At 43.4% G+C, this 18,075-nt stretch overlaps 1 protein-coding gene across 1 annotated transcript in view; it reads left to right on the top strand.

Annotated features, from left to right (window-relative positions):
- Positions 1 to 18,075, top strand: part of LOC145413290 (DE-cadherin-like) — a 122,490-nt gene that overhangs the window by 100,697 nt on the left and 3,718 nt on the right. The window contains exons 26-32 of the mRNA XM_080283019.1: positions 515 to 709; positions 1,953 to 2,093; positions 4,595 to 4,801; positions 5,168 to 6,173; positions 6,900 to 7,085; positions 15,205 to 15,326; positions 16,951 to 17,044. Coding sequence (XP_080139145.1) covers positions 515 to 709; positions 1,953 to 2,093; positions 4,595 to 4,801; positions 5,168 to 6,173; positions 6,900 to 7,085; positions 15,205 to 15,326; positions 16,951 to 17,044 — 1,951 coding nt within the window. The remainder of the gene's footprint in view (positions 1 to 514; positions 710 to 1,952; positions 2,094 to 4,594; positions 4,802 to 5,167; positions 6,174 to 6,899; positions 7,086 to 15,204; positions 15,327 to 16,950; positions 17,045 to 18,075) is intronic.

Below are 18,075 nucleotides of genomic sequence, written 5' to 3'. Positions count from 1 at the left end.
ATGGATCATGACGAAATTTTGATGACCCTATGATAAAAACAGAGATGACGGCATAAAAGTAGTAGTAGTAGTAGCAGCAGTAGCAGCAGTAGCAACAGTAGCAGTAGTAGTAGTAGCAGCAGTAGCAGTAGTAGTAGTAGTAGTAATGGTTAATGGTACTGATCCTAGAGTCGACTGATTTTGTGTGTGTGTGTGTGTGTGTGTGTGTGTGTGTGTGTGTGTGTGTAAGTTAAGTTAGGAGGCACAGACGCACTTGAGTAAATAGGGGAAAAAGAAATGCTTAGAATCGAGACTTAACGTTATATGGGGTAAGGCTGTCTAAAGCTAAAATAAACATCAGTGAATTGAGGAGGCGCGAGAGCAGATGATTTGATATGGTAAGTGAATGAGTGAGGACACGACGAAGACAACGACGAGACGGAGACGAAGATGAGGACGAAGACGAAGACACCAATTACCTTTAATAATCATAACCCATTTCCTATTAACAACGCATTAACTGCTCTCCCCCCAGGGCCAATTCCCCGCCATGGTGATCGGTAAAGTGTACGTGACAGACGCTGACGACGACGACCGGCAGGACAAGACCTTCGAAGTGGACGCCAGCACCAGCTTGGAAGTGGCCTCGCATTTCAAAGTGGACCTGTACACCGGGGACATCACTATGCTGAAGGGCACGCCGGCGGGCACGCACGTCCTGAGGGTTAAGGTGAGTGAAGAAGTGGAAGTGGAAGAGTTAGTGGAGGGGGAAGAGTAACAGAAGTGAAGGGATAGAGTCAGATCTGGGGATGTTCATTTTATGGAGGAGGGAGTGCAGAAAGAGGCACACACGTCCTGAGGGTTAAGTGAAGAAGTGGAAGTGAAGAGTGGAAGTGGAGTGGGAGGATGAGGAGGACGAAGTGGAGGAGGGAGAGTGAAAGAAGTGGAGGGATAGCGTGAGATGTGGGGATGTTCTGGTGTGGTGGCCTCAGGTTCATCTGGACGTGAACCCGGTGAACTGCAGGCTGAAGTTACCCTTTCCCTACAGTCCCCCATCCTTCACATGGGGGATAGGGAGGGGAAGGAGAGACGTGTGTATAACCAGGCCGCGCCACCGAACAATCATAATAGTGCCACCACATGAAGGCGTCTTTTTTCCAGTACCAGTGGGAAATATGAAGCGGGTATGCAAGGAAAAATAGCTACATATAAAAAATAAGTACGAGACATAAGAGACATCGAGACCGAGACACACAAGATGAGTGAAAAGGAAAATATATATAAACTAAGAGGCTATGGAGCACTTGTGGGTGGGAGAGTGTTAATTAAATAGAATAGATAGAGAACTGAGAGTTAGTGTAAGGGGGAATATGTGAGAGAGGAATTGTGAACTGGGGAAAGTCTATACCATGAAGGGGAGGCGCTGAGGGAGAGAAGTGTGTGTGTGTGTGTGTGTGTGTGTGTGTGTGTGTGTGTGTGTGTGTGTGTGTGTGTGTGTGTGTGTGTGTGTGTGTGTGTGTGTGTGTGTGTGTGTGTGTGTGTGTGTGTGTGTGTGTGTGTGTGTGTGTGAGAGAGAGAGAGAGAGAGAGAGAGAGAGAGAGAGAGAGAGAGAGAGAGATCGACAGCGAGAGGGAGAGTGAGAGAGGGGCCAGGCTATGTGAGGGGAGCAGATACAGTTTGTCCCAAAAATGTGTGGTGTATGGAGTTATGAACAAGGGGGCTTATAGGGTGGGGAGGTATTTGCCGTAAAGCGATTGCAGGATTGGTTTTATTTAGAGCAAAAGTGTAACAGGGAAAGGTGCTTGGAACGTGTGTGTGTGTGTGTGTGTGTGTGTGTGTGTGTGTGTGTGTGTGTGTGTGTGTGTGTGTGTGTGTGTGTGTGTGTGTGTGTGTGTGTGAAACCAGTACCATTAACCGTCTTGTATTTTAGTTCAGAGAGACGATTTTATTCAACTTTTTCGTATGGTTCTTAGGTGCATGACAACTTCCGGCGCGAGAGGGCGATCGGAGAGACGCGGATCACTGTGGTTGACCTGACCTTGGATGCGGTGATGCAATCGGGGTCACTCAGGATTGCCAATACCACCACCAAGGATATGTTGAAGCAGACCAGGGTGAGTAACGAGGGAGGGAGGATAGTATGTGGGATTGTCATTATAATTATTACTGTTATTATTCTATTGTTGTTTTTTCTCACCATCGTCATCATCATCACTGCTGTTGTTTTATCATCTACATTATTATTATTATTATTATTATTATTATTATTATAAATTCTTACTCAACCAAGCCTTCACTTCTTCATCCTTCCCCCCTTTCCAGGTGGGGGAAAACAGCAGGTGAAAAAAAATGGGGAAATGGATGTAGAATATTGAGGCTAAACAGTTAAAAAAAAAATCTTGTTAATTCTTTCACTAAGTGCTGGTCCTCTGAAAAAATCATCCCATTTCCCTTCTTTACTGAGTGTTTCTGCTCTATAAATTTTTGAGGCTCTACGTTATTTATAGGAGAGCGAGATATCTGCTCTAATTTCCTACTCTGTGAAGCTCTGTAAAAAAAGGCTTAGTTTATTAATCAGTGTAGTCCTTCCAAAATAATGAAGGTTGTAAGTTAATTAGAGCATCTCCTCTGAAATAATGTAGCGTGGGTTTTCTCCCCCGTGTAATCTTTCCAAAGTAGTGAAGGATCTATTAATCAACACAGCCCTTCCCTAACTGTCTCTCAACTTCAATCGTTTATCTATCTGTCTATCTATCTATCTTGCTCTGCTATACTTATCTTCAGCTAACAGAATTAGATGTCAAGTAGTCTTCTCTCTAACAAGTTGCCTCGAAGGTATCACTAGGTCTGCTGCTGTTTGCTTTCTTTTCCTTTGTAATTGTCTCTCTACCAAACACTCTCGCTCCTGTGCCCAATAAACCAACTTTAGTATATGCAGAAAAAATAAGTAGCTACCTACCCACCTACCTATCTACCTACCTACCTACCTACATAAATACATGAGTAAAAATACGTCAACAGAATGAAGAAGTGACGCCTAAAATTTATGTTGTCAGCATTATGTATCAAACGTATATTATGTACTCTAATAGCTTATCCCGTGAAAGAGTACAGATTTACGGTACTAGCAGAAGGTCGTCTGGGAGCACATGTAACAGCTCATAACAACGCACCATTAGCAACTTCAGTCATTATAATGGCAAATAATGGGTAAATGAGCCCCAGTGACCCATTAACTGTGTCGGGCCTAGGTAAAACACGGTCAGTTAAGGTGAGAGGGAAACGCAGGAAACAAGGTAAGCTCTATGAAACGTGTGAGAAAAAGTGAGGTTGAAATGTGAAGAGAGGTTTCTGAGCGACAACTGGAATAGATGTAGTTAGGGGATGCTATTAAGATCACAAGTTAGATTAGGTTAGGTTAAGTCAGGTTAGGAAGGGACAATAAGAACGCCAATAGTTAGGAAGAAGCAATAGATGGACAGGAAGCAGTGACGGAATGGGTGCGAGGTTCTTTTGTAGCATAGTCCAGGGGCCGGCGAAGGTTAGACCAGGTTGCGTTAGGTTAGGAAGGGTCAACAGCCACTTTGTTAACTGAGAACAGAAAGAAGGAAAAGTACGGAAGGCAGGGCAGGGTTGGCTGAAAAGAAGGATCTATAAAGGACAATCTAGGCGCCGGGGAAGAGTTGGTGTGGTTAGGTTGCGTTAGGATAATACTAGACATGGTTAGGGGTTATTAGTTTGGGTTAGGAAGAGTCAACAGGATAAAAGGCAGTTAGGAAGAGCCAGCAGGAGGATGTGAAGCCGGGAAGGGTTGGAAGCATGGTAGGATCTGTGCAGGATAAGCCAGGAAACGAGGAAGTGAGGCAGGATGGATCTCCGGAGTAGAAACAGGACGACGGGAGAAGGGCGGCCAGAATTGTAGGGATTTCTGCTCTTCACTCTTACGTACTTTTTTATTCTTCCTCTCGACGATTTTATTCAGATCAGGGGATTTTTTTACTACGAGGGTTAAATAAGGGCTTGATTAACTCCCTTCCCTACGACTGTTCTCCCTACGCTAAATTTATTAGTGTAGAAGGATTGGGAATAATATAATAAGTAGCACATAATCAAATCTTGAGTAAAATGTAAATAATTATAGAGGTATAAGTCTTTTCATAACGAGAGGTCTCCCGCAAGTCGAGTAGCATTGCCTGGAGGTAACACGAATATAATAAAGGGAGTCATCGTATTGAAATGATAAGGAGAAAAAAAATAAGTCACGAGGGAAGGAATAAGCTGTGTGTGATACCCGAACATCAACAACCATATGCAAAAATTCCCCTTATCATCCTCTGTATAAAGAAATAATAATAATTCCATGCATACACAATGAGTTATTCTCCTCTCTCAATCCCCTCTCCCTCTCTCTCTCTCTCCCTCTTTCTCGCTCTCTTTCCATACCTGATCTCTTTTTTTACCAATTTTCCCCCCCTTTCTTCTTTTTAACCTAATCTACCTCATTCTTACTCTCCCTTCTTTTCCTCCCTCTCCCTTTGTCAATCACCTCTCTCTCTCTCTCTCTCTCTCTCGCTCTCACTAACTAACCCCCTCCCCCACTTCCTCCCCTCACCAGCACGGCGCATCAGGAACGAGCCTCTACGAGAGACTCAAGAGACAGATTGCTCGCATCCACAACATCGGAGACTCCCAGGTGGACGTGTTCTCTCTCCGCGACGTGGATGGGGGACGTGGAGGCGTTGACGTGCGATACAACTGCCATGGATCGCCCTACTACACGGCTGCACGTCTTGATGGCCTGATGCTTAGGAAGAGGCAGCAGGTGAGAGAGAGAGAGAGAGAGAGAGCACTAAGAATTATGTATCTTTTCCCTATACCTCTGACCATCCACGTATTAACATAACAAGATTTCTTCCTTTATGTGGTATTGCAAGTCAAAACCCTGCTGGTGGAAATGTCATGTGATGAAAGCCGTGCAATCCACTTCATTTTCTATATATAAATAAACTTTTTCTCTGGTGTAGGTGTCTAAAAGTATCAGTGGAGAGGCCTTGATGCAGACTCATTTATCTACACCATCTTTTTTTTTTCTCTGTGGGGCAGATGTCTAGAGCCCTCGTAACTCACTGACGAAACCCTAGGAATAACGTGTCATTTACCTACAGCATTTTTTTTCTGTGCGCTGCAGGTGTCTAAAGCCCTGGGTGTGGAAATCTCACTAGTGGACATCAACGCTTGCCTGTACGAGGAGACGTCCCCCTGCCAATCCAAGAGCTGCCAACACACCATGCGACCCAACCTCACCTCGCCCCTCGTCATCTCCAGCGACACAGCCACGCTGGTTGGAGTGGACATTGCCGACGACTACGCTTGCGATTGTGGAGCCCTTGAACCATTACCATCAGTCTGTTTTCCAGGTTTCTGCTACAATGGAGGCACGTGCTATATCAGAAATAACACTTTGACCTGTGCATGTCTGGACGACACCAATTATGGTCCGAGGTGCGAGCTTCTGACAGCGCGGTTTGAACGAGGCTTCGCTTGGTTCGAACCTCTCACGGTCTGCGAACACTCCACTCTCTCCCTCGCCTTCCAGACTAACGACAAGAACGGTGTTTTGATATATTCCGGTCCAACTGTTCCTTCTCCCTGGAGGAACTACCCCAGGGACTTCCTCTATGTTTTCCTGCATAACTGGGTGGTCGAGACCTTCTTGGACCTCGGAACGGGCACTCTCAACATTTCAATCCCCATCGAGCATAGCCGCAGCCGAAGTTTTGAGTACATGATCACCTGGCACGAAGGCGGAGTCACGGCGGAGGTGCTGGACTGCGGTATCAACATGACCACCGAGACCGAGAGCCCCTGCAGGAGAACAGTGCCGCTGCCAAGATTCTCCAACAAGCCCAGCCACTTGCTCAATGTCCAAGGGCCAATGCAAATCGGGGGAATGGCACAGATGGTCACCTTCTCTGAGCTTGCTGCCTCGTACGGCTGGACACTCGTACCACCGGCCACCTACCCATTCAGTGGCTGCGTTTTGGAGCTTCGACACAATGAGTACATCTATGACCTGAACGCCACTGACTACAGTAAGAAGACCTTCCAGCCTTGCGACGCTCCCAGGACTTCCAGAGTCGTCCTTGGCCAACAATCAATCATCATAATTTTCGCTAGTCTTCTGTGCCTTCTACGTGAGTCTTGCAAAATTCTGTTCCTTGTCTATTTTTGCAATAAGAAGTGGCTGTTATGCTAAGGACTTAAGGACAGTTATGGTCAATAGTTCTTTTACATACAGTAGTGTAAAAACTAGGTAAAATTAATGAGATCCTTCTTGACCAACGAGTAACACTGGAGTGACTTGGGTTATAAATTCGCTTCATTATTTAAAAGCCCCCGACGTGAAATGGACTGATGACCACAAGTATACAACCCTTAATATTTTTTCCGGAATAACAATAGCATAAATAACTTTCTCTTGCACACTCATCAAGCAGGTTGGTGGTTGGTTCTCTAGCAGAAAATTACATTCCTCTTTCACGCTCAACACACATGGAATTTCTTTGTAACACTGGCACACAAATCACGGCACTTCCTTTCTTCTGCTCTCCTCCTCTTTTCCTTCTTAATTTTCCCTGTTCTCGGCTACGTACTTGCCCTCCTTCATATCTTCCTCCTCCTGGTCGTCCTGTCTTTTCATTATTCTCCCCTTTCACCACCCCATCCCTTCCTGTCCTGTCTTCCTATTCCTTCCCCTTCTTACTGTTCCTCTTTCTCTCTCCCTCCTTTTCTTCTCTTCCACGTTCCCTATCTCCTCCACTTATTCCTCTTTCTCGTCCTCCTTTTTCTTCTCTCCTCTCCTTTCTCCTCTGTCGTTTCTTCCTCACTGTCTTCTTCCTCCTCCTCTTCCTCCTCCTCAGTGCTGGTGGCGGTGATCCTATGCCTGGCGCGTCAGGGGAGGAAATCAATCTCCTACCCCGACCTGGACAAGGAACTGGTGAAGGAGACCATGGGAGGGACAGACCTGGAGGGGTTTGGAGAGAAGGACGTCACTCACTATGACCTCAAGTTCCTCCAAGTCACTCCCGATGGATACCTCGTGGGCGGTGAGTTTCATTTTTATTTTTTCTTTCAATGGACTTGTTGCCAATTCGATATTTAACATTTTATTGATCTTCTTCACTAAAGTTCTCTTCTGTGTTTTGTACTTTTCCGTTTACCATTTTATTTATTATTTATCTATCTATCTGTCTGTCCATCTACGGTATCTATTTATCTATCAATCTATCTACTTAATTCTTTCTAATACTTCTATGTGGGACGGATGCCTGGATACTTTTTTTTTTTTTTTTTTTATCAATCACTTGCAATGATTTCTCAGTAATCGTTGTGTATCATTTACTTGGAACACATTTATTATTTAATTTCATATCTCAATTCTTTACCATTTTTCCTTACCCTCCGTTTCCAATCTTTTACTTCACGTTCCTCTTTTTATCGGTATCCCATAAAATCGCTTCTCAATTTTGGATCTGTATCTCTTCAATACATATTTTTTTTTTTTCGGTTTCTTGGCCTTTCATTTCCTCCAGTGTCTCGGTCTGGCTTATCTATTGCGGCTCTGTATCTATCGCTTCTGTTAGTTTAATATCTATTTCTTTTAACTTTATTGTTCTTTTATCGTTACCGCTTGGAACTGCGTCTCCAGCGTGGCTCTGTATCTTTTCCTTCCAATATTTTCTCATTTTCTTTATCTAAATTTCTTTACCTTCGTTTGTCTTCCTTTTGTTCATGTCTCTCTATTTTTCTTTTTTTCTTTTTCTATTCGGGTATCGTTTTATTTTTTTTTTTTTGCGTAATTGTTTCTTGATTTTTTCCTAACGTTTCAATATTGCATTTAAAGCAATTTATATATTTCTTTCGTTTTTATTTTTCTGTATCTTTCTTTTTCCCCTGTTTCGTGTGTGTGTGTGTGTTTACTTTGCCAGTTTTTTACTGTCTTATGCCGTATCCCAAAGACATTAAAGTAGACATAAACAAAAATTGCCTCAGGGTATTTTTGTCCCTACTCAGAAACGACCTCTTCTCCCACAATCCTCCTCCTCCTCTTCCTCCACTTACTCCTCGTTTCCCTTATACCATATCCCTAATCCCCTCTCGTCCTCTACCTAATACTGTATATTCAATTCCTCTCATTCTCACCCCTTCTCTTAATCCATCTCCTAATCCCCTCATCTCTTCCTCGGACCTCCTCTCCTTCTAACAACCCTACTTACACACACACACACACACACACACACACTCCTAGTCAGTCTCACTCCACAAGCTCCTTAAATCCCTCACGTTTATTCCCACTTTTACAACATATCCATTGCAAATGTCAATTGAGTTGGGGGGGAGAAATGAAGGACCCTGCGCCCCCTCAAAAAACATATAATTTTTGCGGTTCCCAACTTTATCCTCTGATTTATGTCCCTAAGACCGTTACACGACATTTGTTCGATCTGACGGGCATTTTATTTTGCGTCTGGAAATTGGACAGGGTTATATTTTCCTAACTTTTCAGTGTGGTAATTTATTTCGGACATGCCAATCCATCAATCCGGTGACGTGTGTGTGTGTGTGTGTGTGTGTGTGTGTGTGTGTGTGTGTGTGTGTGTGTGAGAGAGAGAGAGAGAGAGAGAGAGAGAGAATGTGTGTATGCATGTGTGCGTGTACAGACGGTCCTCTCCCTTTTTATATATATCCCCCCGGCACTATGATAACCTGATAAATCCCATATCAAGGGAAGGAGAAAAATTCGAGGGAAAAGAGAAACAGAACGAGGGCGAAATAAAGAAAACAAAAGAAAAACGAAACAGAGATAAATACATAAAAAAAAAAATACAAGGAAATGGAAAAATAAAAACTAGAGAAAATAATGGATATACAGAAGGCGAGGACAATGGAATCGAAAGAGACAGAAAAATTAAAGAGAGGGGAAGCGAAAGTAAAAATAAGAGAGAAAGAGAAAGAATAAAGGAAGGAGAAAAAACCAGAATGACAAAACGAAGGAGATAAAAAAAGAAAAAGTGAACTAAAGTAAAAGTGAAACGAAAATTAAAGGGAGAGGAAAAGGAATCGAAATAAAAATGATTAACAGAAACAAAAAAAATACAGCCATCGAAAAAAAAAAAATAATGAGAGACAAGAAGATGAAAAATATGAAAAAATGGCAGGAAGTGTAAAAAAAAAAAATGCATGCGAAAGGAAAGAAAAAAAATAAAAGCGAGTGAAAAAATGAATGTAAGTGAAAAATGAAATTGAAAAAAAAAATGGAAGTGAAAAAATGAAAGTAAAGATGAAACAATGTAAAAAAAATGAAAGACAGAAAAAGATAAAATGAAAGAGAAAGTGAAAGAATGAAAGAAAGTGAAAAAATGTGAAAGCGAGAGGCCTGGGCGGTAGGAACAATAAGAGGATAAACCCGACGGAACAATGTAACCGCAAACAAAGAGGTACTAGATCCATCCCCCATCCAGCCACTACCGGCAGGAAAAAGTAAGAAAAAAAAAGTTGGAATGGGACTGGGAAGACGCGGGAGTGGGTAGGCACTGGAGGAAAGGAGGAAAAATACAGGAAAGGAGGGATATAATGGAGGAGGAAGGGAGGGGGGGAGAGAAGCTGATGGGGTGGAGGGAGGGGAGAAAAAGTAGGAGACGGGGGGAGAAAGAAGGCTAAAGGGAGAGATACGCCGGAACAAGGAACGGAGGTAGGGTAGCCAGGGAGAGAAAGAGAGGGAGAAATAAAGGAAGGGAGAGAGGGATAATGGAGAGGAAAAACTTGGGGAAGAAACGAAGCAAAGATAGGAAAAGAGGAAGAAGAAGGTAGAGGGATAGGGATAAGAGACACGGGGGAAGGAAGAAATGAGGAGAAGGAGGAGGAAGAGGAAGAGGAGGAGGAGGAGGAATAAACAGAGGGAAGGAAGGATAAAGGAGGGAAGGGGATGTTAAAGGAGAGGTAGGTGAGTGCAAGACGGAGGAAGAGAAAGTGGAGGAAGGAAAGGCTGTAATAAAGAGGCTGAGGGAGGGGACTGGAAGATGATATTAGGAAACAGAAGGAATTGACCATCAGAAAAAAATTGAAATAAAGGAAAAAAGTGTAAGAGGGTTAAAGAAAGGGAGAGGGAAGAACAGAAAAGGTGTGTGTATGTGTGTGTGTGTGTGTGTGTGTGTGTGTGTGTGTGTGTGTGTGTGTGTGTGTGTGTGTGTGTGTGTGTGTGTGTGTGTGGAGAGAGAGAGAGAGAGAGAGAGAGCAAAATCAATGGCTCAGAAGAAAATGGAATGAAAGAAGAAGGAAAGGAAGAGAAGCCAAGAAGAACTGCGAGAAAAAGGAAGGGAAGGGAGAAACGAAGACTCAGGGAGGGATTAGAAAAGGGAGAAAGGAGAGAGGGAGCTGGAGGAAGATCGATAGGGAGAGAAGAGGGGAGAGACAAGCGAGGAGGAGAAAGTTTAAAAGGAGAAGAAGGAGACAAAAGAGAGTGAAGAACAAGACAGGGGAGACTGAAGAAGACAAAAGACAATAATGAAAACATAGACAGGAAATACTGAGGGAGAAAAATATGGACGCTGAAGAAGAAATAATTTGTGTTTATTTACTTATGTTTATGTATGTATGTATGTATGTATGTATGTATCTATCCATCTATCTATCTGACTCCGGACACAGATATAATACCCCGTTTCCTAAGGCCAAACATTCCTATTCGCAAAAGACGACACCGTATAATTACCAATATCACCACCTGGGCACTAAACCCACCGTCCATACTGAATCCATACTACGGCTATCTCATTCCGGCCTGGTGTGACGGTATTAGGAAAGGGTGACACTAATACCCACCGTCCATACTGAATCCATGCCTCATTCCAGACTGGTGTGATGGTATTAAAGATGTGATGGTATTAAAGAGGGTGGTTTTTATGACATGTCGGTGTGTCTTGTGGAAAATCAGCTAAGACCTTTTTAACGAAATTCACATCCCTACAATCTCTCTCTCTCTCTCTCTCTCTCTCTATGAAATCGTCAGACCGAAAAAGTTAAGAGGAACACCACGCGACATAAAAAAAAACACACACACACACACACACACACACACACACACGAAAAGAAACATTAAAATCCTACAGGAAAGAACGAATAGAAAATACATAACCGCAATAATTCTGTTCTCAGCGATATAGTGACTGAATGAAAGATTGGAAAAGGAAATGGAAGGAGGACGATATGAAGGAGAAAACACAGAGGTAAAAGGAGGAAGGATGGAAGGAAAAAAAAGGTTAGACAGACACCAAGATGAAGAAACGCAGACGAGATGAAATGGACGGGGATTCATGAAGCATAAAAGAGGATTAATATGAAAAGAAATCTGGAAGAAAGAAAGAGAGAGAAAGGAAAGACGGAGGAAGAGGGGGGTAATGGAGAAAAGCGTGCGAGGAAAGGAGAAATGATGGAGAGATGACTTGATAGAAACGAAACAGGCTGAAGAATTGAATACGAGAGAGAGAGAGAGAGAGGTAAGAGGAGGAGGATGGAAGGATGACAGGGAGGGGAAGTGAGAAAGAAAAGGGAAGAAAATGAAGAGCAGGAGGAGGAAGGAAGGAAGGAAGGAAGATAGGAGAAAGCAAGAGAATAAAGAAAGAAACGGGGAAGGAAGGAAGACAGGGGAGAGGAAGGGAGAAAAGAAACAAGGGAAGAAGAGAAGGAAGAGGAGGGCGATAGGGGAGACTGAGAGAGAAAAATATGGATGCTGGAGAGCCATCACCAAACACAAGAGGGAGAGGGACAACTGGACCAGACTAGGAGGGGTACCATCTCAGACCGAGGAGTTTGACACAGAAATTCTTGGTTGACTCTTGAAGCTTATATATGAGCCTGTGTTTGTTCTCTGTCTCTGTCTTTGTCTCTTTCTTTGTTGACTGCCGATTCTTTACTTCTGGTTTTGTTTCTGTCTATCTGTCTGTCTGTCTGTCTGTCTGTCTCTCTCACACACACACATACACAAACACAGACCATCTCACCCCCCAGCATGGCATCCCTAGCAATACACAGGGGCATTGGAATTATCATATCAGGTCATTTTCATGTTAATACGATGGGAGGGCGGGATCCAGTAGCCCTAATAGCCTATGCATCATACCAGGCCAAAAAAAAAACAATTATAATATTAATGATAATGACATCTAATTATAATTGGCTTTATTTTGGCATTAGCAGATGTTAGGGTTACGCAAGTGTAATGATTTTGTAAACATATTTCCTGTGGGTAGGAAAAACATTGGGGTATTGACTGTGCCAACACACACACACACACACACACACACACACACATAAAGATATACATGATTATTCTTTACACACACTAAAGTTCCCACAAGTGCAGGCCCCGTACCGAGTCTGCATCAACAGGACACAAATCTGCAACTAACGAGGCTGAGGTGGTGGCAAGCCTAGTCCACTAAGCTACGTGTAATCATGGGCGCAGTTTTGCCAGGCCCCGCGACCACAAGATCCCCCAAGGAAGTGCTCCACCGATTTCCGATATTGTTTTGAAGCGCTGGCTGAAATCCCTCGTTCGCTGCCTCTGACGTGTGTGTGTGTGTGTGTGTGTGTGTGTGTGTGTGTGTGTGTGTGTGTGTGTGTGTGTGTGTGTGTGTGTGTGTGTGTGTGTGTGTGTGTGTGTGTGTGTGTGTGTGTGTGTGTGTGTGTGTGTGTGTGTGTGTGTGTGTGTGTGTGTGTGTGTGTGTGTGTGTGTGTGTGTGTGTGTGTGTGTGTGTGTGTGTGTGTGTGTGTGTGTGTGTGTGTGTGTGTGTGTGTGTGTGTGTGTGTGTGTGTGTGTGTGTGTGTGTGTGTGTGTGTGTGTGTGTGTGTGTGTGTGTGTGTGTGTGTGTGTGTGTGTGTGTGTGTGTGTGTGTGTGTGTGTGTGTGTGTGTGTGTGTGTGTGTGTGTGTGTGTGTGTGTGTGTGTGTGTGTGTGTGTGTGTGTGTGTGTGTGTGTGTGTGTGTGTGTGTGTGTGTGTGTGTGTGTGTGTGTGTGTGTGTGTGTGTGTGTGTGTGTGTGTGTGTGTGTGTGTGTGTGTGTGTGTGTGTGTGTGTGTGTGTGTGTGTGTGTGTGTTACTATCTATCTATCTATCACCAACTCGCTGCTACATTCTGCTCAATTCCACATTTCCTCTTTCCCCCTTTATTCGTTTTCCCTCTCTCGTTTACCACCTCTTCCTTCCATTTATCTTCTTTATTTCTCCTGTTATCATCCATTTTATCCCTGTTCTCCTCTTCTATCGTGTCTATTTTTCTTCACCTTACCTTCATTTTTTCTCTCCCTCCCTCTATCTCTATTTTGTTCTTACCTTCCTTCCTTTCTTTTTTTTTCTCTATTTTATTTTCTTCTCCCTCCGTTCAGTATTTCTCTTCTCCCTTCCTCCTTTCAATTTCTCTCTCATCTTTATTTTATTTTCTTCCTCTCCTCCCCTTACTCCATGTCCGTATCTCTCCTTCCCCTTTTTCTCCCTTTCATTCTCTCTCTCTCTCTCTCTCTCTCTCTCTCTCTCCAGAAAGGCGAAGGGATCTTACATCAGAATAAGAGTTACATAAGAGGGGTTTCCAGCAGAGACCCCAGAGGCAAGGCAGCGAATGAATTGCTATTTTCCACCTCAAGCATTTCCTTTTTAAGTGTGTATTTTTTTAGGATAATTTTTCTGTGGACGAGGAAGTAAAATAAGCAAGACACTGTGGGATATGAAGGTCTATATTATGAAATTATACTTCTATATCTATCTACCATCTTATTAAAACTTTATTCATCAATCCACATATCTACCTACTTACCTACCTATCTACCTATGTATCTGTTAATCTATTTACCCATTTACGTATCTTATGAAATTATATCTTTGTCCATCAGTCCACCTATCTACCTACTTACCTACCTACCTAGCAATCTACCTACCTATCTATTTATCTATCTCTTCATCCAGCTATCTTATAAAATTATATCTGTCCATCAGTCCACCTATCTACCTACCTACTTACCTATCTACCTACCTATTTCCACCTGGTATATATTCGCTGTCCAAGAATTTGTATTTTTAAGATTATTTTTTCTGGGAACGAGGAAGAAAAATACATAAGGCAATGAGGAGCTAAGTTCTCTATGGCTCGAGAATTTTCAGAAGCGCGAGTACATTTCCTCCTTTCAGTACGATAATTTTTTGTCTTTAATATCACTACCTGCTGACGATTTACTTCAGAAAAAAAAATCAACCGGACACGATTTTATTTTTCTGCATACCGGATGTGGAATAAACTCCTTTTTATTTATTTATTTTTTATACGCCTTTTCATTATTTTATTTACTGTTATTTTCAGGGCGTAGGAGGCTGAATGAGGAAGCCATTCTCTCTGGCGTTCATATGTAAATCTAGGCTTAGTGTTGCGTGCTTAACCCTTTGATCTCCAGGATTAGTTTCACCTGGACATGATCGCCAGGTATAAGTGTAAATAAAATACCTGGGTGAATGTGTGTCATCTAAGGCATTTACTCGAGAGAATTTTTAACCCCCATTCAAAGTTCATCTACCGGAGTCTAAGCTATTTTATAACTTTTATCTAGCCCAATCCAACCTAACCTAACCTAACCGGATCTAACTCAGTCTAACTTAACCTGGTCGACCCTAATTTGGCCACTACACTTCACTCAGTACCCAGAAGAGACGTCAAGTATTCTTCAAACTTACGCTCAATTACCTTTAAAAACTCTCCTCTCCTCTCCCTCCCTCTGCTCTCCTCTCCCCTCCTCTCCTCTCATCTCTTTTCCGCTTCCCTTATCATGAAGAGTCGGGGGATCCCTACCATTCAAACATCTCCTTTTTCTGTCACCTTTACGACTCTCTCTCTCTCTCTCTCTCTCCCTCTCCCTCTCTCTCTACCATTCAAACATCTCCTTTTTCTGTCACCTTTACGACTCTCTCTCTCTCTCTCTCTCTCTCTCTCTCTCTCTCTCTCTCATAGAATAGTTATAACCTATCCTATAACAAACAGCCTCGAAAGGATAAACAAGTCTGTCGCTGTTAGCCTTTCTCTATACTCCTCTGCCTACCTATTTGTCTGTCTATGTATCTGTCTACCTATCTATTCATTTGCCAATCCATCTATCTATCTATCTATCTATCATTTCTACCCCCACAGACGAGAACGAGGGCACCCTGCCTGACGTGGCCCAGGACGCCTGCCAGAGACTGACGGCGCCTCTTGCACAGATGCCCGAAGGACTCAGCATCGGGGACTTTATTAAGGAAAACGTGGCCAAGGTGAGAGATATAGTCTGTCTGTTTTCACCTGAGGGAACTGGGCCACTCTCACTACTCAAATACTAAGTTGTAGTCGCATAAAATTCGATGAGACTAAAGTTATGGGGTAGGAATGAGTCTCCTTGGTTACTGTTCAAACTGCCTCTCCAATCTGACTAAGTCTGGTCATCAACTGAGCTGAAAGGGGTTAGGGATCTTCCTCAAAACAAATGTACTCCAGAGAGAGAGTGTGTGAGGGTGAGGGGGGGGAGGGAGGAGGTGATAAGAGGAGGGGAGAGAGATGAGTGAGATAAGAAAGTGATAAGGATAGCGCAAGGGACTTTAATGGTAATGCTTGAAGACTGGAGAATGGGGAAGGGAGAAAGAAGTAGGGGGAGAGAAAGGGGAAGGAGGAAGGGATGGGGGAGGGGGATATGAAAGGGGAAGTGGGAGGGGGATGGGAAAGGGGGAGTGGGATGAGAACTGGTGATACAAATGAAAATGAGAAGAAAACAGAAACGAGAGATTTAGAGGAGGGATAAGGATGAGGTGGACAGGGAAGTGTGGGAAAGGGATGTGGGGAAGGGAGGGAGGAGAGAGTTAAGGGGAAACAGAGAGGGATAGAGGAGGGGGTAAAGAGGGGTATGGGGAAAGAGAAACGGGTGGAATATGGGAAGTGGAGGGGTGTGAAACAGAGTAAAGGGTCAAGAGTGAAGGAGTAGGAGGAAGGGGTGAGACATGGGGATGGGGTGAAGGTAGAGGAAAGGGGTGAAAGGGAAGGGGGAAAGAGGGGTAGATGGGGTGGGGGGATAGGGGGTTCGACTTGTTTTTCCCTAATGTCTTCGTACCCGGACACACAATTAAGTTTATGTCACATTCAGACGGTAAGAAACGGGAGGAGTGAGGCAGGAATTGGGAAAGGCATCAAGATATCGAAGGCTGAGGCTTTGACGAATGGGAATACAACTGGAATTTTTTTACTGTTTACTTTATCTAAATTATATGATTGTGTGTGTGTGTGTGTGTGTGTGTGTGTGTGTGTGTGTGTGTGTGTGTGTGTGTGTGTGTGTGTGTGTGTGTGTGTGTGTGTGTGTGTGTGTGTGTGTGTGTGTGTGTGTGTGTGTGTGTGTGTGTGTGTGTGTGTTTTAATTTCAACAGGGCGAGTTTGGTTTGTGCCTTCTCTCTCTCTCTCTCTCTCTCTCTCTCTCTCTCTCTCTCTCTCTCTCTCTCTCTCTCTCTCTCGTATAAAATCTGTCTTCTGTCTGTTAGTCCGTGTCAATCTATCTATTATTCTGTCAGTCTTGTCAGTCACTCTCTGCATACACGATTTTCAAAAGCGATTTCTCATCCTTGTGTGTGTGTGTGTGTGTGCGTGTGTGTGTGTGTGTGTGTGTGTGTGTGTGTGTGTGTGTGTGTGTGTGTGTGTGTGTGTGTGTGTGTGTGTGTGTGTATTTGCAAGTGTAAGTGTATCAGTATAGGTATCCAATCTTCTACTACACCCTTTTTTCAACCAGTTCGTCAGATTCACCACGAAAGCCAATGTGTAGATGATGTTTCAGTATTTGTATGCGTGTATGTATGTGTGTACGGTATGTATGTATGTATCTAATCCTCTAATACACTCTTCCTTCGTCCATTTCGTCAGGTGGATCAGGAAAACCAAGATGTGGATGATGTTCGTCACTACAATATACAGGGGGACGAGATGTCAGCAGCATCACTCTCATCTCTGGCCTCTGGTGAGTACTAAAAATATCCACACACACTCATACACACTCATGCACACATATACAGTACATCTACTCACGCTCAAACATCCATCCATACTCACTCGTACACAATCATACACACACCTACACTTACATACTCAAAACCACATCCACAAATCCATCCATACACACACGCAAACAACCATACACACACATACACCTACATAAACACATTCACAGATCCATCGATACACATTCATAAACAAATATACACCTATGCACAATCAAAAACACATGTACAGATCCTTACACATAGACGTTGGCTGCTTCACTGTCCTCTCTTGGCATAGGGTGAGCTGCTATGCACACCCCCATACACTCATTCATATCAATAACTACACATATACACCTACACACCCTGAAATACAAATCCATACATGCATACAAATAAATGTCAGCTGCCACACTCTCTTCTCTTGTTCGGCAAGCCACTGCACGCGTACACTAACACACCCGTACGCTGATACAAACATTCATACACACATGTTGCTCGCCTCTGTCTGCTTTCTGACCCCTGCTAAGCTTCTACACACAAAATATACTGTCTACCGCAATACTCTACCTTCTGGCCTCTTATGAACAATTATACACACTCAGACACACAGCTGACAAAAAATAAATAAATAAATATATAAAGCGTGCTGAATACTGCATATATGGAGAGAAAAATGTAACTTCAATAAGAAAAAGTTACACAGAATCACGGAAAAGCGACTTAAAGGTGTTACTTGTGGAATCTCTCTCTCTCTCTCTTTCTCTCTCTCTCTCATACAGTATATCCCTCTCCCTCTTGCTTTACATTTAATCCCCTCCGACTCGCTCCCTATCTCCCCTCTCTCGCTTTCCACCCTCTAACTCACTGTCTTCCACCTCTCTCTCTCTCTCTCTCTCTCTCTCATTATCAGTGGATCCAGGAGGCAAAAAGAAGTTCCAGCCCTCATTTTCTTCGAACAATTCTCACTTCTTCAACCTCTCTCTCTCTCTCTCTCTCTCTCTCCCCT

Source organism: Coenobita brevimanus, chromosome 95 (genome assembly GCF_032717465.1).
Source record: "Coenobita brevimanus isolate Jiangsu-jjx chromosome 95, ASM3271746v2, whole genome shotgun sequence".
NCBI classification, from domain to species: domain Eukaryota; kingdom Metazoa; phylum Arthropoda; class Malacostraca; order Decapoda; family Coenobitidae; genus Coenobita; species Coenobita brevimanus.
Note: the sequence above shows the minus strand (reverse complement) of the source record. Positions and strands in the feature narration are given on the sequence as shown.